We start from the raw sequence: 27357 nt of genomic DNA on the forward strand, positions 1-27357 counted from the left end.
ACTCGTGAAGGAAGGCCCTTGACCGGTGCTGCTCCAGGGCAACTGGGGAGCATGGCTGGCAGGGCTTCTCTTAGCCCAAGGGGCACACCAGCCCAGGAGCCAGCCTTGGCTGCTCATTGCAGCAGGCTGCTGGAGCACCTACCTTGCTGAAGTTGCCACTCTTGGCAGCTTCTATCAGAAGGTCATCTGCAAAGAGAAATGTGTCAGGGTCAGAAAAGTCAATCTGTAGTACTGCTTATCTAATCCTGGAGACAAGAGTTGGGCACCAGAGGAGTGGAGCAGGAGCACAAGCTCCTCTTGGTCAGACTGCATTTACATGGCTCCTCCACCTTCAGGAATGTAAGGAACACAGAGGGAGGAAAGAGACACCCATGTAGCCCCAGGGAGGTACATGTGCAGGGAGAGTAGTCTCTGCCCTTGGGCAGGATAACTTGTGATGGAAGTGGGGAGCATTCTCCTGGGCATCAGCCAGCAGCCAAGACGCCTCTCACCAATGATTCACTCACACATCCACGCTCCAGTCAAGCTAAAGGAAACTCCTTCCATTTGTTCAGCTTGGTGAGGCCCCTGCTCTAGTGTTCCCACCTCCTCAGGGAGAGGCAGAGACAGCCTCTCAAGGAGTCCACAGCACTCAGCTCTGCAGGTGGGGGATTAACCCCTTGCCACATCATTTCCTGCATGGTGGAGCTGGGAAGGTGCCTGGCTGGGCCACTCCACAAATCACTGTCAGGTCTTTCGTGCTCACCTCTAGGTCACCCGACCACAGGGTTCCATGTTTCAGGACACATGGAACAATAGGGCTCCTCCTTGCTCACCAGGGAAAGGACAGGCCAAACAAACCCATGGCAGGAAAATAGAAGAGTGCAACCTGAGACAGGGGTAGGACTCCACTCACCTTTATGTGCAAGGCAGCGCTCAGGCTCAGCACTGTAAGGGAAGAAGAGAAAGTGTAACTAACCCTGCCAGTCCTGGTAGCAGATGGCCCTAATGGGCACACCATCATTAGAGGAATGGAGAAACCTGCCTGTGGCACCCCTCTTTCCCTGATCTGGGTTCTTCCCCATCCCCACTCTCACTTCTAATGCTGCTCCTGGCACCATTGCTCATCCATACCTAACACTGGCCTTAGTTTGGCTGAAAGACACCCTTGTCCTTTGCCCCATAGGCCAGGTGCTGGAGCTTGACCTCATGGCTGAGTCACCTGGTGATGCCCCACTGCTTAGGGCAGTGCTGGCAGAGGAATAAGGAAAACAGGATGGAATTTCATCACTTGATCTTACTCAACACTGAATTCCTGCTTACTTCCAGGGAACTCCCCTGTAATCTGACCCAGAGATCAATGCTGTAAAGCCAACCCTAGCTCTCCCATCACTGCCCATTCTTCTTGAGACCCAGTAGCCCCATTCCACACTCACCTGGGGGCAGGAGAGGAGGGTGGAGAGGAAGAAGAGGAGGGAAATGCAAAATGGTGCCCAGGGGATGTGGCAGATGAGTCCACAAGGTCAGGCATGGCAGGAGAAGTGCTCACAGTCTGAGTAACCACTAGCTCTGGGTCCAGCACATAAAGCTCATCCTGAGAGATCTCTGTTACATAGTTGAGGTGTTCCTGAAAGACAAGCCAGGACATGCTTCCTTAGAAGCAAGACCTGCTTCTGCAAAACTCCATCCCCTCACATCCCAGTGGGTGGGTTTGCGGCCCACTCATTTGCTCAGCAGAGCAATGGTGGCTTGAACAGTCTTGTGCCTGGGTACCTATGCCTGCCTGTTGATTTGTGTGCAGGTGGGACACCCAAGCACCTTCCCAGGGGGATGACAGGGCAGGATGAGGCTGCACTCACCTGTGCACGGTCTATCCTGTAGAACCGATCGGCTGTGGTTGCTGTAAGACAGGAACAGAATGAGACAGGCTGATCCTTGGTGTGAGACAAGAGAGAAAGCCTCTCCCTACCGTGACAGTGAGCTATCCAGCCACTTCATGGCTTGCACAGAGAGTACAGCAAAGCAAACAGCAGCCCCTGACCACGAGCAAGCCATTTCCTTTCATGATTCTGCTGGTGTCTTCACCCGAGAGGCAGCCCCTTAGGCCTACAGACCACCATGCCACTGTGAATCGTGCCTTTGCTTGCTATCTCCTCCTCAATGACTCCTACCAGGGAGCCACAGGTAAGGCAAGAACACAACTAGCAGATGCCATGGTCTTTCAGGTGCTCCAGCATTTTCCCGAGCAGATGAATGGTCTATGCATTGCACAGGTCTATGCAGTGCACATCTCAGCATTCACTTATACCAGCTGAGGAATTGCTGAGATTAACATGGTGCACCTTGTTGAACAGTGCTCAGAACTGGGGGCACTACAGGAGGCTGGGAGAAGAGAAGGCTCAGACTTGTGCTGATTTGATAAGGACCTCAATGAGGCTACTCAGAGCATGTGACTGCCAGACACAGCAGAGCATGCCACTACCAGCTGTAGATCCAAGCCCCTCTCTCCTAGGATGGCAGGAGAGCTTCAAATCAGCCTCCAGCCTGTCTGAATGCATCCCTCTGCTCATTCCTCTTCCTTAGAGACAAGATCACCACAGAGAGAGAGGAGCTCCAAAAGAGCAGGTGGCTATGCTGGAGCCAGACACACACAGCCACCAATCCTAGGGGAGCAGGGGATTTAGGGCATCACCAAGGGAGACCAGGACAGGTAAGAGCACAGTATTAGGACAGCTGGATTCCCATGCAGAGCAGCATTTCCCCAAGATACTGACAGGCTGCTGGTGCCAGTCCAAGAGAGGTTGCTGCAGTGGGATCCTCACAGACCCAAGGAAGTCTCTCTGCATACAGAGTGGGGATGTGCCAGAGCAGGCGAGGGGACTGAAAGAGCCATGTTTATCCTAGATATTTGCATCCAGGGAGCTACTGTTCAAGGCCTGTAATTCAGCCACATGAATGAACTTGTGCTGTGTTGAATGAGACTCTAGTCTCTTTCCTGACACATTTTCCTGAGCCCAGAACCTGCTGCTGGGAGACTGGCAGGAGAAGGTAAAGTGGCCCTGGTACAGCAGTCCTGTGACACCTGGCAGCAACAGCACCAGCAACACCAGCAATACGCAGGACTGGGACCTTGAAGGGAGAAGTTGCACCCTCTCTGCCTAGCACGAGGCCTCCCAGGCCCACTTTGCAACCCATGGTTGTGCACTGCTGTGGTCTACACTCTGCTTGCTGGGATGTCAGAGAGATTAAATGCTACCAACAGGCATTTCACTCAGCCAGCTTCCAGGTACAGAGGGAGTTTCTTGGTCAGAGAAGGCAAAGGGAGAAGAGAAAGCTATTTTCATGCAGGGGAGAAGCGGCAGCTAGAGTGGATCCCAGGAGGGAGGCTGCTCTCCAGTAACATTGCGATGCTCATGGGGAGTCTGGCTCCGAGCATGCTGGAGCAGGGGGGCCCCCTGCCTGCACAACACAGGAGAGCATCCCCAGCAGTCCTGCAGTGACAAACACGCCACCAAGTTGCCTTCAGCCCCAGGGTCAAGAGAACCACTGGCTCCCCTTGCTCCACCCCGGGTCAGCAGCCAGACATGCAGCCTGGGGTAAAGCATTGCTGTGCTCAGCCCCAAAGACCCAAACATCCTTGAGTCCCAGGGCTCAGTGTTTCCCTGTGGCTTGTCACTGAATGTCTGTTCTCTCATGCCCCAAATTCATACAATCACAGAATTATCGAATTGCTTAGGTTGAAAAAAGACCATTAAGATCATTGAGTCCAACCACTAAAGCAACACTGCCAAGTCCACCACTAAACAGCGTCCCTAGGTGGCACATCTACACATCTTCTAAGTATCTTTAGGGATGGGGACTCATCCACTTCCCTGGGCAGCCTGTTCTAATGCTTGATCACACTTTCAATGGGAAAAAAATCTGCCCTGATGCAACTTGAGGTCATTCATTTCCCTTCATCCTCTTGCTTGTTACTTGGGAGAAGAGACCTATACAATTTGACACAGAGATAATGTAGACAGAGATAAAGTCTCCCCTGAGCCTGATTTTCTCCAGGCTAAACAGCCCCAGCTCCCTCAGCTGCTCTTCTTATGATTTGTGCTCCAGAGCCTTCACCAGTATCACTGCCTTTCTCTGGATGTGCTCTAGCACCTCAATGTCTTTTCTTGTAGTGAGGGTCCCAAAACTGGGCATGGGGTTCAAGGCATGGCCTCACTAGTGCTGTGTACAAGGAGACAAGCACTGCCCTGGTCCTGCTGGCCACACTATTGCTGATACAGGCCAGCATGCCATTGGCCTTTTTGCATACCTGGACACTGTCAGAGTCTGAAACGGGTCATGCCTCAAACAGTGATACAGTTTTGCTCTTTACAACAAAAACTGTATAAAGAAGCTACAACCAAAGAAGCCTCCCTGAAGATACCTAACTGGGACTTAGGACTGAAAGCCAAAGTGCTGACATAGGATAAAGGGAAAACCCACTCTTCAATCACCTGAAACAAACAAGTAAACAACAAAAAGAATGCGAGCCAAACCCAGCAGCCCTGCTAAGAATAATCCTTGGCTTGCTTTGAGGTGGGGGAGGCCATAGCACACAGACCCATTTGCTGGGAGCAGTTTTGCACAGATTTCCACCCCAGCCGAGATGGCAGGAGGAAGTTTGGCTGTGCTGTAACCTCTGCTGAGGGGCTGTGAACCCACCCTCCCTTACACAAACTGGCTACAGAACCTCCAACCCTAGGAAGGTCACATCCATGGGACATTCACGCGAGGGGCAGCCAAGGGAGCTAATCCATCAAAGGCCCTCCACAGTCATTCCTGAGGCCTTGCACCACAGGACTGCACATGATGCAACAAATGTAGAAGAGACAATAGCAAAGTCCCCCCGTCCCATCCAGGGAGGTGTCTGGATTTTGCTAGCCTGAGTGTATATTAACCCACCAGATTCTATGCTTTTTGGGGGACCTTCACCACCAAGACGACCAGCTGGAGAGGATCAGTGGAGTATCACTGGGATCCAGGGAGTAGTGATACTTTCCTTATTCTGTCCCTGTTACTCTCTTTCTGTCCTCCACACCTACTTTCTATTCCTTTATCTCTCATATTTACTATAAAACAAAACCCATGCTATTGTCACTGGCATATGGTCTCATTTCCATCTTAATTTGGGCAGGGGCATTCCTAAGAACCTTAGTAATTGGATCCTGACAGACACACACACACACACTGAATCATGTTCAGCTGCTGTCGACCAGCACCTCCAGGTCCTTTTCTGCTGGGCAGCTTTCCAGCCCCACTTCCTCCAGCCTGCAGTACTGCATGGGGTGGTTGTTACCCAAGGGCGGGACATTCACTTTTTTGAAGCTCATGCAATTGGCCTTGGCCCTTGATCCAACCTGTCCAGATCCTTATACAGAGCCTTCCTGCCCTCCAGCAGATCAACACTTCCCCACAACTTGTCTGCAAGTGACTGAGGATGCTCTTGATCCCCTCATTCAGACTGATAAAAGACAATAAACAGGACCAGGCCCGATACTGAGCCCTGGGGATCACCAGCTGAATATAACTCCAGTCACCACCAGTCCCTGGGCCCAGCCATCCAGCTGGTTTTCTATCCAGTGAACAGTGCACTCTACTGACCAATGAGCAGCCATTTTCCCCAGGAGAATGCTGTGGGAAACCATGTCAAATGTTTTACTGAAGTTCAGGTGGACAACATGAACAGCTTTCCACTCATCCACCTAGCAGGTCACCTCGACACAGGAAGAGATCAGCTTGATCTCCCTCCTTGCCTGTCCCCTCTGAAGAATTTATAGCCATCCATTGCAGTACCCCAATAGTGTGACTTGTCCCACCACGTCTCTGTGATGGCAACTATGTCATAGTTTTCTTGCTCTGCCATATCTTTTGGCTCCTCCTGTTTGTAGTCCATACTGCAAGCACTGGTGTCAATGCACTTCAGTTGGACTACTGATTCCTCCACTTTTTGGGCATAGGAACCATAATTACTATACCCTAATTCTCAGGTGCTTCTGTAGTTTCTAAAGCAGTGATAACCCTTGGAGCCATGTGGATCTCCATCCCCCACCTCCATTGACCTGGCAGACCAAAGGACCTTGCTATCACATCATCAGACCCAGTCAACACTCCTAGGGGAGGGTAATACTCACAGTCCAGGAAGCACCACTTGGGTGACAGCTTCTGAAATGACAGTGTCTTCGGCTTGGCTCCATCTCCCTCCTGCATCATAAAAGAGAGGATAAAGATATATCTTATGGCCTCTGCATTTCGCTTCAGAGCATTGCTCCCGCTTTCCTGCAGACAGACAGGACCACAGGCACTTAGATGAAACTGAACACAGGCACAACACACTGCAATGGGGAGCACCATGGGACAGACTGGAGCTGACTGTAGAGCAGTGTCACAAGATGAGCTCATGATACTGGCACAGTGGACATGACAGATGGGCCCAGAGGACACAGAGAGGCCATACAAACCTGAAAGAGCAGGCGCTCTAAAGCAGAGGGCTGTGCAGGGAAATCCTGCAGAAAGGCAAGGTGTCCTGTTACAGCCTGTGTCTGGGCAGCCCCCAAGTCCCTCTCTCATCCTACTGGAGTTGCTCAGTGTGCTGCCATATCTGGCTTTACACACTGCCTGGCCAAGGTAACCAGTCCTTGCCTGGCTTTAAGGCTGGAGCACAGTGCTTGCCCATGGAGCGAGAAAAGGTAGACCATGAGGTCTACCTCAAGGAACACCGGCCAAGCTGCACAGTTTTAAAGGTGCAGGAGATTGCAGGGGCATCGGTCTACCACACAGACACAGCAGGAAAGCTGTGAACCCAGGAGCTGCTAGCCATGCGTCTGCCTGTGTGTCCTCACCACTGCCTGGGCACAATGGGGCAGGGGACACACATACAGAGCAGGCACAGCAAGAGGCAGGTGCCAGTATGCCAGCCCAGGCAAGCAGCTCTGCAACTCAGCTCTGCGGGACTCAACACGTACACTGGATGGGATTCCCATGGGCACAAGTGCCAGCTAACAGTAGACTAAGAATGGTCTCTTCAATCTTCCATGCAACAATCCGATTGAGCAGTGCAGCACCAGAAGCCACACTACAGGCTTAGAAGTCATCGTTCACCAGGAGCAAGAGTTACACAGTCTGTGTACAGGTCACAGACAGGTGCTAGTACATTGGCAAGGACACAAAAATTAGTACTGGCAAATGAAAAGAGTGGGAGGGGTTAGAAACCTAATCCAGGCACCTGAAGAGGGCAGAGCTGTGACAGGAAACACAGAGCCTGTGGAGAGTTGAAGGGTTATAGGCCCCCACAGCATGTATGCTGGCTTTTTGTACTACCCTGCAGTTTTTCAGGGTCACTTTCTGAGCTTGGAGAACAGTCAGAAGAGCAATGCTGAAAAAGAAGCTGCCAGACAGCAGGGAGCAACAAGGCATCCAGCCTGGGACCCTGCCTCCACCACATGGTGAAGGCAAACTGTGATCTCTTAGTGTGACCCCAAAGCAAGAGTGTGTGTGGTGGTGTGTGCAGGTCAAGGTGGCCTAGAAATCCTTTCCCTGAGTCCCTTCATCCTCAGTATTCAGCCATGACCACTTTTCACACAGACTCACCTCCTGCAGCTTCTCAATCTGGGTCCGGCACAACTCCAGGTCACTGTCTCCTGGAACCACAATGATCCCCAGTGGCACAGCTGCAGGACAGGGCACAGGCATGAGTCAGAGAGCAGCCCATGCCCCATTCCCAACACCTCACACAGTTTAGCTACAGGCTTTGCCAGACTTGGAGACTGCACCTCCCACCCCCTGGTCACTCAGCTGGTCACTCACAGGCTTCCTTGAGCTTTTCCTTGTCATAGTTCAGTGCCTCGTAGTCACGCATGCTGATTCGGCTCACCCGGATCCGCAGCCGCTCGGGCACTGGCTGCTGGCTGTGTGCAGCAGGTAAGGAAAAAGGAAGATATCAGAAAGTGACAGCCTGCTTTCTCCTTATTCCCCTCCCCCTCCAAAACAGGCAAGAGCACAGTATTATACAGACTGTGATGGGAAGCTTGGCACCAGCAGCTTCTCCCACATCAAGGTCTGGCCTTATTTGTGTGACCTGATAGCTTCCCAGACCCTCCCCAAGAAATGACTGAAATGCCTCTGCGACTCACAGATCAGTCCCATCCCTTTCCCTGCCAGCTGTCCTTCCTTGGAGAGGAAGTGGCAGATCGACCTGAGGAACATACTCATTGAGCAGAGGCATGGAGTTGCGCCGCTTGGTCTTCTGCACCATGTTGGCTTGGTTGCGCAGAGAGATGTGGATGCAGGAAGCTGCCAGCTTGCAGGGCTCTCCATCTACTTGCATGGGGATGGCCTTGGATGTGGTGAGAACCACCTGCCGGCACTGACAGAGCCGCTCCCCGTGGCCACCAACTTGCAAGGCAGCCTGTGAAAGAGTCCAGAGAGCAGAAATGGACTGAGATGTGGATGAGGGGAATATCCATTGTCAGCTGGATGCTACAAGTGAATCAAGTTCTGAAGGTCTCAGGTTTTATTTCAGTGAGAAGGGACTCACAGACACCAGGGCATGACAGCACCTCACCTAAACCTGAGAGAGCAGACACTGTAACATAGGCCAGCAACCACAACTCCTCCAGAGAGCATCTGTGGTGCTCTGGGCTAGCTGACACCTGGTCAATGGGACCATTCACTACCCCTATTGCTAGCTACAACTGGCAACAGCACTGACTCACCAGTGATGTCATGGTGAAGCCGATAACTTCAATGCAGCCATCATCATGGCGCTGGGGCTCGAAGTCATGGTGCTCCCCAGGATTGCCCCAGGGCATGGTGCCTGCACAGTACCTGTGAAAGGATAAGAAGAAATGCCTGGCACCTCAAACCCAGGCAAGAATCTACAAGACAGGCATGAAAAGCCCAGAGTATGAAGACAGGTCCTGGGGGTGCTCACCTTGGGATGTTAAGGAAGACCAGGCACTGGGGCTTCAGGTCCTGAATCTTGGAGGTCAGGTCTGTCCCATCACACTAGAGACAACACAGGGGTGTTCAGCCTGTTGTAAGGGGGAGTCTGGTCCATCCTACTCACTTAGGGAGAAATGGCCTCCCTCCTCTTCTCCCTATAGTGAGTGTTGTCCAAGTTAGGGGAAGCTGATGCTCCCAGGAACGTATCTGCTCCTCAACCATCACATACTCAGTGTGCCAAGGAACATTCCTCATGCCTCCACAGCTCACCCCCTCCCTGGACCAGAGCACCCCAGCACACTCACAACCAGCCTGACATGCTTTGCCAAGTCCTTGGAGCTCCCGGTGAGGAAGTCAGAGAAGGCCGTCTGCCAAGGTAAGAGACAGAGTTAGTGCCAGGTGTTCACCAGAATGGGCAGCCAGGAAGACTGCCACTGACCTGCAACTCAGCTTGCCACTGATCTCAGCTGCTGAAACCTGCAAACCCACTGCTCATCCACCAGCAGAAGTCCTCCTCCAAAACAACCTGATTCATTCCTCTTGCTATTTTGCCTACCAAAATCCTTGGGCACCTTCAGTAACATGCTCTAGTATTCCCTTGCCAGCCCAGTCCTGACTTTAGGGAAGAGCCAGCAAGATGAGTCTCCTCCAGTGAGACTCAAGTCACAAGAGACAAATTCAGTCTCAAGCTGTAATGAAGTGCCACAAAATAGAGCTGTAGTGACCCCATCTAGAGATTCCAGGAGGGACAGCATGGGTCCCCTTTGGGTTTAGCTATGCAGACAGGGAAAGAGACACAAACAAGAGAGATGTGAGATGGCATAAAGCACTACTTGGCATTTAGTACTGCTCAAATACCAGTCACCAGACACATGGCTAGAAAGTATATTGAGGATGGGGAGACAGAGGAACAAAGATGATACTGAGACGCAAAGCTCTAAAGGTGAGACACAGGAGGGTGGTGTATTTAGCCAGGAAACTGTAAATGGTCCAAGGTATATAAAAAAAGACCAAAGTAGTGTGTAGACTATGGAAAGGCTTCCTTTCCCTCTGCATGGGGAACAGCCTGCCTTCCCACAGCTCCAGGGAGGTCCGCCTGGGTGACCACCCATGAGCTTGAGATCAAGAACAATAGTGGCAGGAGATCAATACAGCAACTGTACTGCAGGCCATGGAGCAAGCTGTACTGCCAGCAGCACTCACAGCCAAAGGGGAGCTGTGACTCCCAGGGCTGCAGCATTTCTCCAGCAACTCTCCAGCTTTGGGCTGGGGGGATTAGCTTGGATGTATGCAAAGGTCCATGTAACTGAAATGAGTGAGTTTAGGGTGCAGACAGGAGGCAGGTCCATGCCTGTGCTGCAGTTGACGTTAAGGCTGTTATGATGGGAGGCTCAAATATCCTACACACACTCACCCCAGCATAGAACATTTTATTCCGAAACCGGCTGTTGAACTTCTCTGGGTTGGCCTCTAGGGAAAGGAGAAAAAAGTGCAGGTCACTGGCCTACACATGGAAATATTTCACTTGTCAGTTCTCCTCAGACACAGCTCTCCAGCCAGCCTCAGCCAGCAGTCTGCCCCCAGTCTCTTTCCTGTGCAGGCACCCCTCTTCCCCCTCTGCAGCTTAGACTGGCTTCTCATGCTTCACCTCCAGCTCTGTCCCTGAAGCAATTGTCTTATTTATTTTCCTGAGGAACCCACAAACAAGAACAGGTCCATCCCACAGACCCCGACCGAGTACTGCCACTGCCCTGTACCTCTGGATTCGTGGAACTCCAGTGTCACCCGTGCATCAAAGCCAAGGCTGAAGTAGTTATTAAAGACATCCAAAGGCAGCTGAAATGGAAAGGAGGAATAAGGATGAGGCTGCCAGCATGTGCCCATGGCAAAGATGAGGTCAGGTAACAGAAGAGCCACTACAGTGCTCATAAGGCTGAGGGACCCTGCTTGCCTTTTCCCTAGGAAAACACAGAGGTCACCAGCCTGAGACGATGGTCCTGGCTCCTAGGGGTAAAGGAAGTACTCTGCTCTCTGAGGTTTCTACAATCACTATGTTTCTGTTAAAGGAAACAGTCTCACAGAAGTCTGGGAACTTGCAACCTGTTGCAAGTTGTGGTTAAAAATCTTTGGTAGGCATTTAGTTATGAACTCTACATACGCTCTTGCCATGAGTGCTGCGGCTTAGAGCCATGAACAGAATGGTGGAATTGGAAGAGTCAAAGGGAAACACCAACCCAAGAATACAGCCCCAGGTGGTGGGACTGCCTGAGCCACTAGCAGAAGAGAGAATGCAGGCCTCTAGCACAGGGAACAGCCACGGAGAGGAGGGGTCCCACCTTGTCAGCAGCTGCCTCATCCTTTTCCTCAGGGTTTGTGTCAGGGTTTGGTTCCACATGGAGGTTCCAGCGATCAAGCTGCACTATGTTCCCATCTTCTACATGCGAAAGGATCTTGGACACAGGCTCATCTGTGTAACCCTGGTGATGAGAAGGAATCTCTTGGTGAGTTGGTGAATCTCATGCCTGCCTCCCACAGAGATGCCTTGCCAAACCCTGCTGTCTGGGGTATCTCAGAGTAAAAGACGTAGAAGAGATCAACTCTACGAGAATGCACAATGAAGTGGGACTTGAAATTTAAAACAATACATCTTCCTTCTAAAAATCTTCCAAGGTTTGAAAAAGCAATTGCTTTTGTATAATCTAATTGCAGAACCATTCAAATGTCAGAAGAACGGCAACATCCAAATTGAACTTATTTGTTGGTCTGTATTAACAGGAAGTTGAAACACCACCTCATGCAAATCTCCAACCATGTGTCTGAAACAAAGATTGAAGCACTCAGCCCTGCTCTGTCAGCAGTGGGCTCTTGTGCCCATCACTTACCCCACCCCAGTTCAGTGTTCTGGCCAAGTCATTCCCTGTCCCCAAAGGTAGGATGGCCACAGGAGGAGGTGGGTTGATGCGTAACTGGTCCAGAATGGAGAGTATCCAGCCCACCTGCTCAAGCAAGAGAATGCAAAGAAACCTTTTGTTATCTCAGGGACCAGCAGGCAGGCAGAGGTGACTCGGAGCACTAGAGATGGCAGAGGGGTAGAGATGGGGTCTCCTTAGCCACAACTGAGGCTATTCACAGTCTTTAATGCTCTAATCAGGTGCTGCAGGAGACATCAGTAACCCCAGTGAGGACACTGGCCCTCAAAAGGGCTACAAATCCAGACATGTTACAGACTAGCGCTCCCTGGAACAGGGCTATGCTACCAGCTGTAGCATGGATGCAGTGTGCAGAGTTTGCCCTGTTCTGGATTACAAAAAGGAGGGGTGCTGTCCTCACTGAAAAGGCCTGGGCAAAGGGCACCATGGGATGGAGTGGCTGGAGACTCACCGTGCCATCTCCCCCACATGCCAGGATTCGGAGGTTGTGGACTTTGCGGTACAGCTCCAGCCTGTAGGGAACAGAGAGGTTGGGGAGGGGAGGAGTGATGAAGGTGTTACACAGCAGCTGCTTCACAGATCCCCTGGCATTCACAAAGCCACATCCACGTCTCCCTCCATGAGCTGGGGAAGAGCTCTCATGAGGAATCCTGGGACACAGATGGGGGATAGAAAGGCGCTGCCCCCATTACTACTCACGCCTCCTTGGGTCCACCCTGGCTGAGGTCAAAAACTTGCCGTGGGTTGAGATACCACATGAAGGATTGAATGATCTTGGCTCCCTACGGGGAGAAGAAAGACTTCAGGTAATATCAAGTTCCCAGTGGACAGCAGAAGGAAGCATCTGATCCTGCCTGGGGACAGGCTAAGACAACACCATTTTGGAGGCAACAGGCATAGCCTGGCTGAGGTGGGAACTGCAGGGCAGCAAACTAGCATTGTGGCCTCTTGTGCAGCTGAGACATCATCAGAAATATGATGAAAGCTCAGGACTCAAATAGCAATGCCATCACAGTGATGTCTTCTTAGACATACCAGACAAGGTCATACCTGATTCCCACCGCTCTTGGGGTTCACAAACACCAGCAAGGGCTTCATGAGAGGAGCTGGCATGGGCTTGATGACAAAGGGTTTCCACCTCCCTTCCTGCAAGAGATACCATAGATCCTTCAACAAAGCTGGGAAAATGCAAACTGCCAACTCCAGCTGAGCCCTAATATCATGCAGATCAGAAGCAGGAGGAAGAAAACAACCCAGCCACCCCTTAAACCTTGTATCTGGGATCTACCCTGCCAGCAGGCAACCTCCCTCCATCTCAATCTCCTTAACCTCAGAGCCAGAAAAGCCCATTTTTATTCCCTTGCTCCTCATTGTTCAGCCCCTCTGCCCTTACAAGGCAAGGTCATTCCCAGTCCCCTCATACCTTACCTCAGCCCCCTTTTTACTGGATTTCCGCTTGAATGATGTCCTCTTCTTCTTCTTACTAGATTTCAGAGGATTCTAGAGAGAAAAGAAACAAATACAAAAACTCTGTGAGGAGCCACTGGGCAAGCGGGAACTGTGAAGGAGCCCCAAGAGCTGAAGTGACTTACCTGGGGCCGCCGGACCCGCAGAATCCAGGTGGGAGGAACGACAACAGCAGCATGAGCCCCCAGTGAGCAGGGCTCTTCAATGTGTTGCAGCATGAAACATGATACTTTGCTGTGATACTGGCCAAGGAGAAGACAGAGAGAAAACTCAGCTGCTCAGTTTGCTGGGCACAGCCACCATCTCTCCTCTCAGGTCTCCCATGCCAAAGTAGGGAGTACTGGATGAAACCATGCAGGAATTTTGTAATGGTAAGGCAATGAAGAGAAAGTTTCTCAAAGGAGCTTGTAAATATCATAGTACAGCCTCTCCCAGCAGGAGAAGCTGTTAAGGGCAGGCTGCAGAGTAGCAGCTTGGGGAGTCCTGTCCCAGCAGAAAGCAGAGGTCATTAGTGCAGAACCGACTGGTAAGGCATTCACGGGGGCTTTGCTCACCGCTTGTTTGCACCACGAACAGCTGATGGCTACAATCTCTTTGCTGTGGAAGGCAAACTTCTGCTGAAAACCCTATGGAAGAAAGGATAAGAGGCTTAGGGAATTCCTTGCAGTTTCCATCCAACAGAAAGAGACATTAATGAAGAGAGCATGCCTGCAGCTGGAGCCCTCCAGATCCTGTCAGATAGTCCCAACCACCACATTGGCACCAGGGAGGCCACTGTGCTCTGTAGGGGTCTCCTTATTGTTCAAGGAAAGCATGTCAGGAAGACAGCCTCTTTCAGGATTAGTTGGGCCCAGGGGAAGAACTACTCTATGTGGGAAGCATTTACATAGTGCTTCACTGAGCAAAGCAGGGCATGTGTCTTGGTTTTGCTGCCAAACAGGAATGGTGGGATGTCCCTGGTTCCCAGCCCCTTGCATGTCTCTGGCTTGACCTTAGGTTTCCTTCAGGCTGAGAAAAATGCCTAAGATACCCTCTCACCTTGCCACACTGACGGCATTTCCCCTCCTGCCGCCTCCGGTGCACCCAGTGATGTCGGACAACAATGGGCTAAATGGAAAAGAAAAAAAAGAAAATTGAAAAAAAAAAAAAAGGAGTGAAGGGCCCAGTCCATGAGGGCACACAGGAATAGGCAGAAGAAAGGGACACGGGCCAGCCAACCTCTCCTCTTGCAGCAAAACCACTGCTCATAGGCACTGGCCCCCCACATTCTGAAAGGCAAAGCCAAAGAATCAGGGGGCAAGAGGCCAAATTAAGATGCTCCAAGAAAAGGGCATTAAAACCAGAAGAAATAGGAAGGAGGACAAGGAAACTGAAGACTGAGAATCACACAAAGCAGATCCAATAGAGAGTGGGCAAGCAGTAGCACATCTCTGTCCCTTAACATCTCTGCCCAGATGCCCCTAGTGCCAGGCGAAAATGTGCTGATGGAAGGTGTGAAAATCTCTAGAGAGAGACAGTTTGTGCCCACAGCAAGAAGATGGAAATGCTGGCAGCTAAGCAGTGAACCTCCTCACTCCTTGAGAAGAGTGGCAGCCCCAAAGCCTCCACACCCACTTCCCCCTGCTCTTTCGCCAGGCCAATCCTGAGCCTGCTTCAGTCTCAGTGTGGGCAGCAAAGCTGCTTGCCAGTACCTCTGCTCTGCCTGCAGGCTTATGGGGAGTTCAGGGCTGGGACTGGGAGGGGCTGCAGAAGTGATTGTGAGGGAGTCAGAAGTTTTGTGATGAAGTACCATGTGTTCTAAATCCCATCCTACTCTTCCAGACCTAGATTGGGAACGACACAGCAGACAGACTAGCAAAAAGAGAAAGGGAGTGCAAGTTCATAGGCTTACACGGCAGGGCCCAATATCCTGCTCCTGACAGCTTTTGGGATCATGATGATAAGAGGCAGAAACTAGCAGGAGGTTCGGGTCAGTTCAGTGTTGCCTCCCCCAAGTGCAGCACATGGAGAGGATGAAGAGTCTTGTTGGCTTTAGTGGATATTAATCCAGTAGAAGCAGAAGGAGGGCTTTGCCTTGAACTCAGCTCTGGGTCTAAGCAGGCACATCTAGGGAAAGGGCTGACCCTAAAGGGGATCCCTGGCACCACAAAGGCCAGAAGAGCACCTGTTTAGGGAAACAGGAAGGAAGAGGCCTTGGAGGAACTGACAAGCATTAGAAAGACAGGATGGAGAAGCAGAATTTGTGAGGGAAAAAAAAATCAAAAGGGAGGGAGAAAAGATTTTTAGGGACTAGAGAGAAGAAAAACAGAGACGGAAGATTGAGCAGGAGCAGCAAGCTGTTAGCAGAGCCCAAAGGGTAAGTGAAGCACAAAAAAGGGAGCTAGGCTAAGACCCATATGGGAAGGAGACATAGAAAGAAAAACAAAGCAAGAAAGGAAGGTTTAAAGTGATGCTGAAAGCTTCACTTTACCAGGTCATGCCAGCATTTCAAAGCAGGCAGCCCTATGTTTGAATATCCTTCCCCAGCTAGGTCTGGTGTGCCAGCAGCTCTGTTACCAAATTGGCCTGTGACCGAGACACCCACACTAGTCCAGAGCACTGCACAGGCTATACCGGCTCCACGGGCTGGAGGGTGAAGCATAAAGGCTGACAGCTGCTTCCACCAGTGCAGGTCAGCACTGGCAGGCAGCACTGCTTCCACCAGTGCAGGTCAGTTCCAGGCCACTTATGCCCAGTACCTTACAACATGGGCTGAAGGGGTCTGATACCACTACTGTGGGCAACGTCCACTGCCACCTGTGGCACCCAGGTCAGGGCTGAGTGATAAAGCCAGAAATGAGCCCATACTGCTCCCTTCCAAATTGCAGGAGACTTGGGGACCTGCTGTTTGCCACAGCCTCATCTGCGTGCCTAGGGACCCAACACAAGGCACAAAGTTTCTCCCAGAAAACACTGTCTGTAGGTTTTCCCCATGTGGATCCAGGAGATTCAGAACATGGAAACCACCAGATGCTCTGCATTTGCTGCATGCAAACTCTTCACTCTTCACACCCAGTCTGTACTGCTGCCTTGCAAAGAAAGATCCCTTTTATGGCACCACCCCCTTGGAACAGGAAAGAACATGACGCCTCCACTCGGATGGGTAACATGCTGGCAGCATCTGGTGTCTTTACCACCAAACTGGAAATGGAAGATGCAGATGTGGGCAGTGTCCAAGGCGCATCTCTCACCTCCCGTATGTTCCGGGATCCTGACTCCCTGAAGGAAGGTTTGCAGCGGAAATTTATCTGTAAGTTGAACACATGAGAGGAATCAGTAAAACCATTGTACCTGAAGGAAACCTACTGGAATTTACTGCATTACAGCAAGGCCCAAAACCTCTGGAGTTGTTTGGTACTTGCCACAAAACTCTCACATGTCTCAGTTACTGAACAAAATGGGCCTGAATTCCCAGTCTTGTCACCAGATGCTCATTTTGGTACTGTCACCTCAGAAGACCTCTCTTTGCAATTACACATTGCAGTTCCCTAGCCTTCCTGTGTTTCACTGCCTAAGAAAAGGCTGCTACAGTTTTGCAAGCTGCAGGCAGGGCTTTACAGGTTCTACTCACTTTCTCCAGCTGTTCGATGCAGGGTGTATGCACTACGATCTTGCAGGCTGCACATTTACGCCTGGAGAGAGGCTTTTGCTGAGGGTAAGAAAAGGGGAGGAAAAAAAATATATATGAATGAAAATATACAGTGTGCAGAGCCTGGCAAACTCAGCGTCCCATCATACCTCCTTCTTATGTATTAGGATACAAAACAAGCCCTACAGTAAAGTTAGAAACAACCTAGACTTCTTATCTAGTGAAGGGGTCTAAATATGTTCCTACAGCAGATGTTCTTAAGCCTGGGACAGAGCAGGGAGGTACTTTCCCTACTGTCCTGTCCTGCAGCCCTTGTCCTCTTCTGACACTGCCTGAGAGCACCATAGAAGCTGGACTGGGAGGCACCTGCAGGGTGACAGGCACAGGGTGGCATCAGTGCTCTGTGTCCTGCACCACGAGCAGGACTGAGCCTGCAAACTGGGAAGGAGGATGGCACAGGCAGGAAACAACAGGCCTGGGTCTCCAGAGCTCACTTTTCTCCTCTACTGAAAGGTCTTGGATTCAGATTGTCCTTCCAAGGGTGTGGAATCCCAGCACCCTCCCTCTGGAACCCTCCAGGCAAGTAGCAGCCCTGCATCAGGTTCCCATTGCAAACTAAGAAGCAGCATTAGCAGAAACTGGGGACTTGGTCCTCTGGTATGCAGAGGCAGGAGGGACACAGTCCCTGCCACAGCAACTCCCCAGACTCCTGCATGTCTCCCAGCTGCAGCAGCAGCAGTGTGGCCTCTACGGTTGCCCCATAAGGTGACAGCACAGCTGGGTTTGTGGCCATTGCTGATGAGGTGGGTGGCCCCAGGTGACTCACCAGAAGCTTTGCCATGCAGTTCTGTTCCCCAACGTAGCAGAAGTCCCCAGAGACACTGGTCTCAAACCAGATGTGCTCCCCATAGACCGCAGCCTCCTGAAAGACACAAGACAACACAAGCTCTGAGACCACACCCAGAGAGGCACCTGAGCCCCTAAAATGCTTTGTGCAAGGGACAAGATACTGGACAATGCTGGGGGTGGGAGGTTGGAGCTACATGGAGGCCAGCAGTCAAGATGTACACAACAGCTATGGACAAATGGGGAGAGGAAACCTCACAAAGCTGCTGCCATGGCCCACCTGTTGTAAACAAGAGGGCCCCAGGAAACCAACTCCAGAACCTACAAACCACCTGTAGTATCCTTCATAGGGGAGCTTCTTTCATCACCCCAAGAGGAAGCATCAGGGCAAACTCAATGTAGGGGACTCTCCCAAACCAGCTTCAGTTCTACAACCTGAAGGTGCAGCTTAAAACCTGTGGGGCTTTGCCTGTGAAGGAGCAGGGCTTACTCCTGTTTCTTGGCCCCAGCCACCAGATCTTGGCTGTCAGAAGCAGAAAAGCTGGCAGTGGAGTAGTTATGCCATCCCTCCAGGAATCACCTGTGCCTCCACAGCCTCTCTTTTGCAGCATCAAGTAGTGCTGCCAGGACCACAGATGCTGGCATCAGCTGGTGGCAATGGCAGAGGCCATAAATGTGTCAAAGTCAGTCACCTGGGAAGCCTCAACCCAGGGAAGAGCCTGCTGCTTCTTGGCCAAGAGCCCATTCTATGCAATGCCCAGCAAAACAGTACAACTTACGCTCCAATCCACAGTGCTGCGTATCTGCCTCTCTGAGTCGCTCCTCATGGCCAGTGCCGGGTTTGGCTGGGCTACCATGTGCTGAAGACTGGATTTGGCAATAGCTTTCCTGAAAGACACAGGAAGGCTGGCTATTAAATATATATGCAAAACACAACCTGCTTCTAAGATGCAATGTGAGGCTGGAGCAGAAAAGCCTCCTCAGAACCAAGTGGCTGGAAATGAGGTGAATTTCCATCCCAGCTGGCTGAGAAGTGCGTGCTCCTGTGAGGTAGTCCTGTGGGATGAAGAGGTACTGGCCGTGTTGCTGACAGCTCAGTTCACCCTGTACCCAGCAAAAGGCACAGCCTGGGCCTGCTACATTAATGCCCTCAGGGATAAGAGTTCCATTGTAAAACACCCTGGGAGTGTCCAGGGAGCTGTGGTGGTGGGACTGCCTTTGCAGGGACAATTTAGAGCCCCTGTCCAACAGTCTCCCTGCATCTCTCCCACACCAAGGCACCTCAGAGCCTGGGCTACTTCCAGACACCAGTATAACCAGACAGAATAAAAGCAGCTGTTTGTTTGGGGCTAATGAGCTTCTTCCAGATGTGCTAGGGTACAGGTAACAAGCAGGAAATCCAGCCAGCAGGAGAAAGTGTGCATCTTCAGCCAGTAACCAGGCCTACCACATTCCTCTGGTCCCAGCTTGGCAGGAGAAGACACCCACAAGCTCCAGGAACCATACCAAGAGCATCAGTGGCAGCGCTTGCCCGAGTGAAAGATGCTCAAGGTACACCAGCAGCACTGCAAGACACTGATGGCAGGCAGGGCCAATGGCATTGAATCTCTTCCCCCCTTCCCCACCAAACCTGGATCTGCAGCCCACCTCTCCCCTCCCCGAGGCACTGCCTCCTTGCATGCTGCCACCATACATACAGCAGCCGGGGGCTCCAGCCATCCGGGGTGGTGTGGCAGGTAGGCTCTGGTCCCAAACCCTCGGCGAGAGTGGCAGAGGGGCACCTGGTTCCGGCCACTCCTGCAGAGTGCTGGGCCAGCAGCTGTGGGTGGCCAGAGAGGAGCAGCCCAGGTTGAGGGGCATCGCTGGAGCGCCGGCGCTGGCTGAGGCGGCGGTAGCGGCCTGGCAGGCCGTAGGCAGCCCGGCCATACACGACCTCGGTGGGCAGGCGGTGGGAGGAGGAGCGCCGCAGGCAGCGGGGACCCCGCGACAGCAGCCCTGCCTGGAGCGGCCGCAGCTGGGGCAGCATGGCCAGCCACGTCTCCTCAGCACAATGCTCGTGCTGGCCCTGCTCAGCTCCCGCTGCTGCATCACCGTCCTCTGGAGACTCAGATCTGGAGCTGTCAGTGCCGTGAGCCCTGTCCTGCTCCTCTCCCGTGGGAATGAGGCTGGCCAGGAGCACAGTGGGACCCAGCAGCTGGGCATCAATGGCCTGTGCCTGGCCCCCGCACTTCTTCTGCACTGCAAACCTGGGGCTGAGGCAGGGCGGAGTAGTGCTGGAGCGGCGGCGGGTGCCGGGACGCCGGACCAGGCCCAGGCAGGAGAGGGATGCTGCCGGGGTGCCTGAGCCACGGCGGCACTGGGCCAGCGAGGTGGAAGGCAGCCCCACCTGGGAGCGACGCCTGACCTTGCCCGTGGGCACAGCCACCACACTGCTGCGCCGCAGCCCCTTGCGCCCAAAGTGCCGCCTAAAAAAGGTTTCCATTGCATCCGGATGGTGGCTGTTAACACAGAGACCAGGAATTAAGTAGGCTCGCCGATGAGTCCCAGGCCATGCTGTCAGGGCAAGGGGACCGTGGGAAGCAGGGGACAGAGAGCTGAAGCAGGGAGTGGGAGACACGGCAATGCTACCTGAGGCACGTGGTAGGGTGTTGCTCCCCACAGCTTTACTGCTCCATGAGGCTCACAGCTCAGCCCAGAGGGCTGCAATGGCAGGGCAGGTGCCACCACCTAGCTAGGACCCTCTGCATTCCCTGTTCTCCACTAAGGACAGACCCTGTGTATTCCGAGGTGCCAATCAATCCTGGCACCTCAATTATCCCCACCACTCTCCCGATGCTGATCCACCTGGTTTCCCCACAGGAAGCACTCTGGCTAAGCACCAGTCCCACCAAATTTGTAGCAAATTGAAGTTAACTTCTTGTGAGTCCTACAGAAGAAAATGAACCAGGCCGTAAAACCAGGGCAGGAAAAATTGGTAGAAGTGGTATGGGAGAGCTGGAAGCTGGGAGAGGCTGGAGCAGGGCAGATGAGAGCTAGGAAGAGCATCCCATCTGTCCTGAGCAAAACTTCCCTCTCATGGGAGAAAGCTTTATGGAAAGCTCATGCTTTCCCTGACCAGCTCTCAAAGCTTCACAGGCTCCCTGAATATTGCAGCAGTCTGTTGAAAGCCACAGGTGGAAGGTGCTGCAACACTTTCAGTGGCAGTGGCTCAGTACACAAAGGCCTGAGTGGAAGAAGCTGAGTCTGGCTAGCTCCAGTCCTCCCCTCCTCCAGAGATAGTGCTTCATTTCCCACCCTCCAGCTGCCACCTCTCTTTAACTGCTAGAGGATTTATTCAAGGCAAACTTAAAATAAGACAAACACCAAAACCCACAGTCTGGTAGAAGCAAACCTCTTCAATTGCTCCCAAGACAGGGGACTTAATCATGGCAGCTTGCAACACACAAGCTGCCACCACCACCACCACCACCACTCCAAATTATTTTCATGCTGTACAAGGCATCTCTTCTACCCACCATGAGGGCTTGGACATGCTGGTCACCATGCAGACTGACATCTGCTCCCCTTCTTCTGTCTTCCTCCCTTCCCATGCTCTTTTACATTCTTACGGGTCAGTAATATCAGAGAAACTTCATGATATCACTCTGGCCCAAACTTCCAATGACCCAAGGCCCACACAAACAAGTGAATTTATCAGAAGCTTCTTCCCTTTTTATTTGGGAAATGCATGTAAGATGAGACATAGGTTTTATCTTCTGGACAAACTGGAGTGTTTGATAGTGCTTGTAGTACAAGCAGCCCATTGGGCTGTACCTCTTTTTAGCAGATTAGTACAAAGGTGAGTTTGTATTTTTGGAAAAGACAAGGCTTGGCTTGGTCTCCTCCAGCCTTGTAGACAAGGAAGCCAGCTCTTCAGTTTCTATAGTCTAATCACCATGCCTATACTCAGTAATGTAGGGGAGGGAGGGAGAGAGGGAAGGAGGGAGGGAGGGAGAGAGGGAGGAAGGCAGGAAGGAAGGAAGGAAGGAAGGCAGGAAGGCAATGGCCTCCAGAGAGCAGCATCAGGGCAGCTAAAGCCTGGCTGAACTGAAAACAAAGCCAAAGCATCACCTCCTCTGAAGTATTTCTCAATTTCTACCACGCAAGCAATGCAGGAAGGTCACCAGAAGGTTCAATCCAAGGCCCATGCAGCTTTGCAGAGGGCATCAACATTTTGCTGATGACCCTGCTTCCAGCCTGTTCCCAACACTGCAGTGTTCCATTCATGTCCCCTCTCCCCATTATCTGCAGGATGATGCACAGTAAACTGCATAGAATCAGAGAATATAAACTTTCCCTGTACAATTGGAGGCCATTTCCTCTTGTTACATGGGAGAAGAGACTTGTGCCCTCACTAGTGCTGAGTACAGGGAAACAGCCACTTTCTAGTCCTGCTGGCCACACTATTACTGATACAGGCCAGGATGCTGCTGGCCTTCATGGCCACATGACACACACTGGATCGTGTTCAGATGGCTACCAATGAGCATCATCACCAACAGGTATTAAAAACTGTCTGAACAAATAAAACACATTAAAAAACACAAGTGAGAACACAGGATGTGGCACATTGCAACAGACCCTTTTTGGCCAGTTTTAGCTCCTGGGGGAGACATACTGACCAAGGGCACCTCAAATGAACTGAATGGCTGCTCCCTCTTGTCCCAGATATTCCACCAACACAAAGCTCCTGTACCACTTACTGTGTTGCTGCTGTATCACTTAGTGTGTTGCTGCTGTGGGCAGGAAGACCTCTTAACACAGCTTCCTTCCTTTTTCCACCAGTCTCATGAGGAAATCTGCTAGAATAACCTTGGTTTGACATTTATGTTTGAACACTAGCTGACTGCAGACCTTTTTATCTTCAGGGCTGTCTGTAAATGGCACGGAGAATCAAGCTCTGACCACCAATGGTGAAGGTTATTACAAGATTCCCATCTGACAGCCCATGACAGCAGCATGGTGCAGCTCAGATATGCTGGGTATACATATCCCCACTTCTTGCATCTCACTTCCAACCTGAGCTCCAAATGGTGTACTGCAGGTGTGAAAGCTGCTGCTGGTGGAGCAGATGGATGAACAGCCAGGGCTGCCCATGGATAACATGCATTAGCAGAGCTGTGTGCAGAGCAGCTGAGGAACCACAAACTAGGAAGAGAGGAGCCCAAAAAGAGCTAAGCCCTGGAAGCCCTGGGCCTAACACCAGCACATTACTGGCATCTCTACTGCTTGTCACTGAGAAAAGATGGAGAGGAGCCAGCACCTGTGGTTGCTCTGTAGACCATGTTACTTGGCTCAGTTAGGTAAGGAAGTTGAATGGAGGCAGCCTGGCATTTACAGGGTCCAAAGGAAAGGAAGTACTGCTGCATGTACTGGGATATCAACTCTACTTATGAGCAGATGCACACTATCGTTTCAATCTCCTTCTGTGAATAAGGAAGGAGACAGAACCTCTGGTCTGCTCATGATCTGCAATGAGAGCTCTTGAAAGGTGGGGTCTTTTTTATTACTAGACTCTTCAAAGCATCCTACACACCCTGCCTGCTGCTGAAGCAGGAACATGTCCAAGCAAGATCTAAACACCTTTGGAAAGCACAGCATGGATGGAAGAGGAAAAACTTGCACCTTGTAACTACAGTGGACATAGAGCTTGTGAATCAGCTGTTATGGAGACATCTCTCCAGATATCCAGCAACTATCCCTCATCTGGTGATGGTGGTTCCAAAACCAGACAGGCTGACTCTTACAGCTAAACATGCAGTGTCCCCCATGGCAAAATCTTTGCCCACATTAGGAAGAGAACCTGGATATTCAGCTCCACTATTCTGCTTTGCTTCACTAGCCTTGAGCAAACTCCTATGTACCATACTCAACAGGCTCTCTGTGACAGGCAGAGGGATCTTGTGCCATACACCCTCTTGGTCCTTCCTCTGCATTATGATTCCCTTTGTCTCTCAAACAGCCTGGTCTATTCCTGCCAGCACCAAAAAGCAAGAGAGATCTCAGGTTACCCTCATACAGTGACAAACCTGGCACCCCCCTCCTGGCACCAAAGGAGGCAAGAGGACCCTACTGCAGGATGTTGCTGGCACTAAATGCACAAGCCTTGAGCCACAGAGAAGTCTGGATATAATAACACCATCAGCTCCTCCTGACCTTTCAGCAAACCTCCAATTAGTCGACTGGAAAGCATTTTTTCCAACCACGGGATTACAAGGGAAACAAGTCCAAGAGCTCTTCCCTGTTCCATGACAAGCACCTGTCCTGATGGCAGCTGGCTGGATTTCTGCATCCTGGCTAGCTGTGGGTGCTGGGGAGCTGCTGTGGCACTAAAGCTGGCAGAGTGTGAGGAGAAGCCCATTTCAATTTACAAGCTGTCTTCTCCTGGCAAAGACACTTGACTCTTATATATCAGGCACAAGGAAAATGTTTATTAATAGCCACTCCTGTGTGAGAGCAAGATCTCCTGGGTTTCTGCCTCCCTGCTTCCTCCCTGCCAGGGCACTGGAGGGACTGAGGGACCCAGGAGCCCATCTGGAGAGCTGCTGCTTATTTCCACCCCGCTGGCACACCACTGGTTGCCTTCAGCCTCTGTTTCCATCACAAGCTTGCACACCCCACACCACCCTTTCAGTGCTCTGATATTCAATCTTCCCATGTATGCTACTGTCCTCGCACCACCCCCGCTGAGATCCTGTCCCCATTCTCTCATCCTGCTTCCCACGCATCATCACTGACCTCTCCCCTCCCTGGGGTTCTCCAGCCAGGCTTCTCTGACCTTGCAGGAGCAACCTGCACAGATAAGGTCTGCTGAGGAAGGTGTCCCAGCACCCGATGGGGAAGGGAAAATGCTGGTCAAGATGTGGCAGAGCCCTCAGGCTTTGGTTGCAGTGAGGTGTGCAGTGATCAGCAAGTTCCCAAACTGTGCACTTTGTTTCTACTCAGAATTTCCATTCCAGCTGTCATCTCTCCTACTGTCACGCAAATGAAACAGAGCCAGGAGCTCCCCCATGCTGGGTCCAGTATGAGCAAGGAGATGGGGCTACACCCAGCACAGGGGCAGGGAGGCTCCATCTAAAACATGAGCCTTTCAAAGCACCGTGAGGGGTGAGCTATGGGCTATGCTCATCTATTTTAGGATTCATACACTTGACCTACTGCAACAAGTGCCACCACCTATATGGGGCCACTTCCAGGCTTCTGAGCTGCAGGAGCGTGGTATCCCCAGGGCAAGGACAAGGACATCCTCAGTTGCACTATCACCCTGCAGAGGAGGGGATTACTGCTGCAAACGTAAGGCTGCCCCTCCAGGCTGCAGAAGCCAGTTTCTGATCCTAGCACTCAGAGGGCAGCACATCTCAACTTGTCTCTCAGTGAGTCCTGGGCCTGATCAAGATGAATTCATACCTCTCTGCTAGTGAGGAAGCAAGGTAAGTGCTTAGAAACCAGCTGGTGGTCAGATGCATGCAGCTGCAGAGGACTTCCTCCCAGCTCTGTGTCCCCAGTGTCCCTGCATGTGCTGCATAGAGGTCCCTGTCAGGGCTATTGGGTATAGACATGAGACCAAGGCATCCCTGGCAATATCTAAGCATGTTTGCCAACTTGCTCAGAAGACTGTCAGTGTCACTGGGCACTCTGGGTGGCCAACCTGGAGGTCCCAGGACAGCACTGCTTCACAAGGGACAGGCAGCTGTGTCAGTGTACCCATCTGTACCCATCTTGTACCTGGCTGAGCAAGAGCACAACTCACAGCCAGTCAGCATCTGGGGACATCACAGGGAGGAGATGCAGCCTCTAAGATGCATTCTTTGAATAAGCAACAGTCAAAGATGCAGCACCAGCAGCTGCTTTGGGGTGGGATTGTAGCAAGGCAAAGAAAGGAAACACAACAGTATGACAGTTTGTCATGGTAGGCTTCTCCGAGTGGCAAAGCCAGGTGGAAGGACACTGCCTGGCCATTCCTCAATCAAAGCAAGGCAAAAGCTATCCCACCTTCATGCCTGGCCCTTCACAAGAAAATGTTAATATTTGGTTTTCTGGGAAGAACAGGGGCTGGAAGCAGAAGGGACTTTTTATACAGTTCCTAGCATTTTCCTAACACCCTTCTCATGGCAGCTCCATTCCACCTCACCCCAAGCTCTGCATAATTCTGCAGTACCATTTCCTTTTTACCATCTTCTCAGGGCAAATGTGAGATCTGTCTTAAGCCACATCTGCCAGAGTAGCTCAGATCCTCCGCAGAGGCTTCATAAATTGAAGAGTTTGCCAGCCCTAGTATTCAGAGTAATGTTCCCATTACAACAATATTATTTCCTTCCCAAAATCCATGGAAGACAGTGTTTTATCTTAATTTAAACCAAAACCATCTCCTTGGAGTCTTCCGGGCTGACTCTGGGCATTTATATCCCTTGACAACTTTCCACCATCATAATGTTATGAAGTTTATATGCCACTACAGTAAATAATCTGCCTCCTGGTAATCAAGAAACCTGACAGCACTGATGTAAACAATCTGTTGCTGCATTTGGCTGAGGAGCTGAACAGCAAGACTGACAGCTTTAAGCCATGAATTAACCAGGGCTGAAACGCAAAGGGTGAGCTACCACTGTCAGCCATGGTGCTAGGGCAGAGGCTGAGCAGGGGTCGGGGGAGAGGCTGGCCACACAGTTTCTATTTTGGTCCCATCAGCAGAACCAGCAATGCAGGCTGGGAAGGACTTGGAGAGTTTCTTCTCTCTCTCTGAGCTTCCTTTCCAGAGTGACATGCACGAAGCCAAGCAGCGGGGGCCTCAGCAGGGTATTCTGGTGGTTTAGGTACCCAGACCATGGTTTCTTTTGCAGATTCCCATTATCACACCCAGTGATGGTCCCCTCCTTCAGTATGAACAGCTCTGTTCCTCACAAGGAGGGACATGCTATTTAAAGGGTGGCCAGTCCCACAGCCCAGCTGTTTGATCAAAACTCCCACAGCAGCCAGAGAGTTTTTCCCCAGCACACAAGGACAAAATCCTGGCACAGAAATTACTCCCTGCCACAGTGCTGTTCCAGGCAGGGCAATACACAGGCCCAGGGCAGCAGCCCCAGGGAAGAGGTGATGAATCTTGTGTAACAACAAAGCTGCCATGTGGCAGATATAGAACACAGGCAGCAATTTACAGGGCTAGTAAGATTCTGCACCTCCCAAAGCAAAGCCAAGAAAACCTCAGGCACTCCACAACAGGCATCAATCACTGATCAGAAAGATGGGACTCACATACCACCCTCCAGTCCATAGCAGGGATTAGGAGGCGTATCCCACTGCTTCTAGCATAAGCAGGGAATCACAGTGCCACCAGCACCAGAGGATATACCAGGAGTCCACAAATCTCACCTACTCTCCCAGACTATCTCAAAGCAAAGCAACTGATGACTGAGGGTCCTGGCAAGGCACAGACTGGCTCCCTGTCCTCTGCTACCTGCAGATTTTCTGTTGCCACCCCCATGCCACATG

The 27357-nt window shown here is 51.6% G+C and overlaps 1 protein-coding gene across 2 annotated transcripts in view; it reads right to left on the bottom strand.

The window, feature by feature from the left end:
- DGKZ (diacylglycerol kinase zeta) overlaps positions 1–27357 on the bottom strand; it is a 45615-nt gene that overhangs the window by 5866 nt on the left and 12392 nt on the right. Inside the window, exons 1-28 of one of the 2 annotated variants that reach the window (XM_062495943.1) lie at positions 19527–20311; positions 18609–18717; positions 17810–17905; positions 16966–17043; positions 16586–16642; positions 14394–14462; positions 13910–13981; positions 13481–13597; positions 13317–13388; positions 12939–13034; positions 12588–12670; positions 12340–12400; positions 11841–11954; positions 11295–11435; positions 10716–10794; positions 10373–10428; positions 9264–9326; positions 8948–9021; positions 8730–8841; positions 8223–8422; positions 7822–7922; positions 7606–7685; positions 6477–6521; positions 6150–6219; positions 1839–1879; positions 1416–1606; positions 896–927; positions 143–186 (exon numbers count right to left, since the gene is read on the bottom strand). In XM_062495943.1, coding sequence (XP_062351927.1) covers positions 143–186; positions 896–927; positions 1416–1606; positions 1839–1879; positions 6150–6219; positions 6477–6521; positions 7606–7685; positions 7822–7922; positions 8223–8422; positions 8730–8841; positions 8948–9021; positions 9264–9326; positions 10373–10428; positions 10716–10794; positions 11295–11435; positions 11841–11954; positions 12340–12400; positions 12588–12670; positions 12939–13034; positions 13317–13388; positions 13481–13597; positions 13910–13981; positions 14394–14462; positions 16586–16642; positions 16966–17043; positions 17810–17905; positions 18609–18717; positions 19527–20311 — 3138 coding nt within the window. Of the gene's footprint in view, positions 1–142; positions 187–895; positions 928–1415; positions 1607–1838; positions 1880–6149; positions 6220–6476; positions 6522–7605; positions 7686–7821; positions 7923–8222; positions 8423–8729; positions 8842–8947; positions 9022–9263; positions 9327–10372; positions 10429–10715; positions 10795–11294; positions 11436–11840; positions 11955–12339; positions 12401–12587; positions 12671–12938; positions 13035–13316; positions 13389–13480; positions 13598–13909; positions 13982–14393; positions 14463–16585; positions 16643–16965; positions 17044–17809; positions 17906–18608; positions 18718–19526; positions 20312–27357 lie in introns of those variants that run through there. The other variant, XM_062495944.1, reaches the window with a different exon arrangement.

Source organism: Cinclus cinclus, chromosome 6 (assembly GCF_963662255.1).
Source record: "Cinclus cinclus chromosome 6, bCinCin1.1, whole genome shotgun sequence".
NCBI classification, from domain to species: domain Eukaryota; kingdom Metazoa; phylum Chordata; class Aves; order Passeriformes; family Cinclidae; genus Cinclus; species Cinclus cinclus.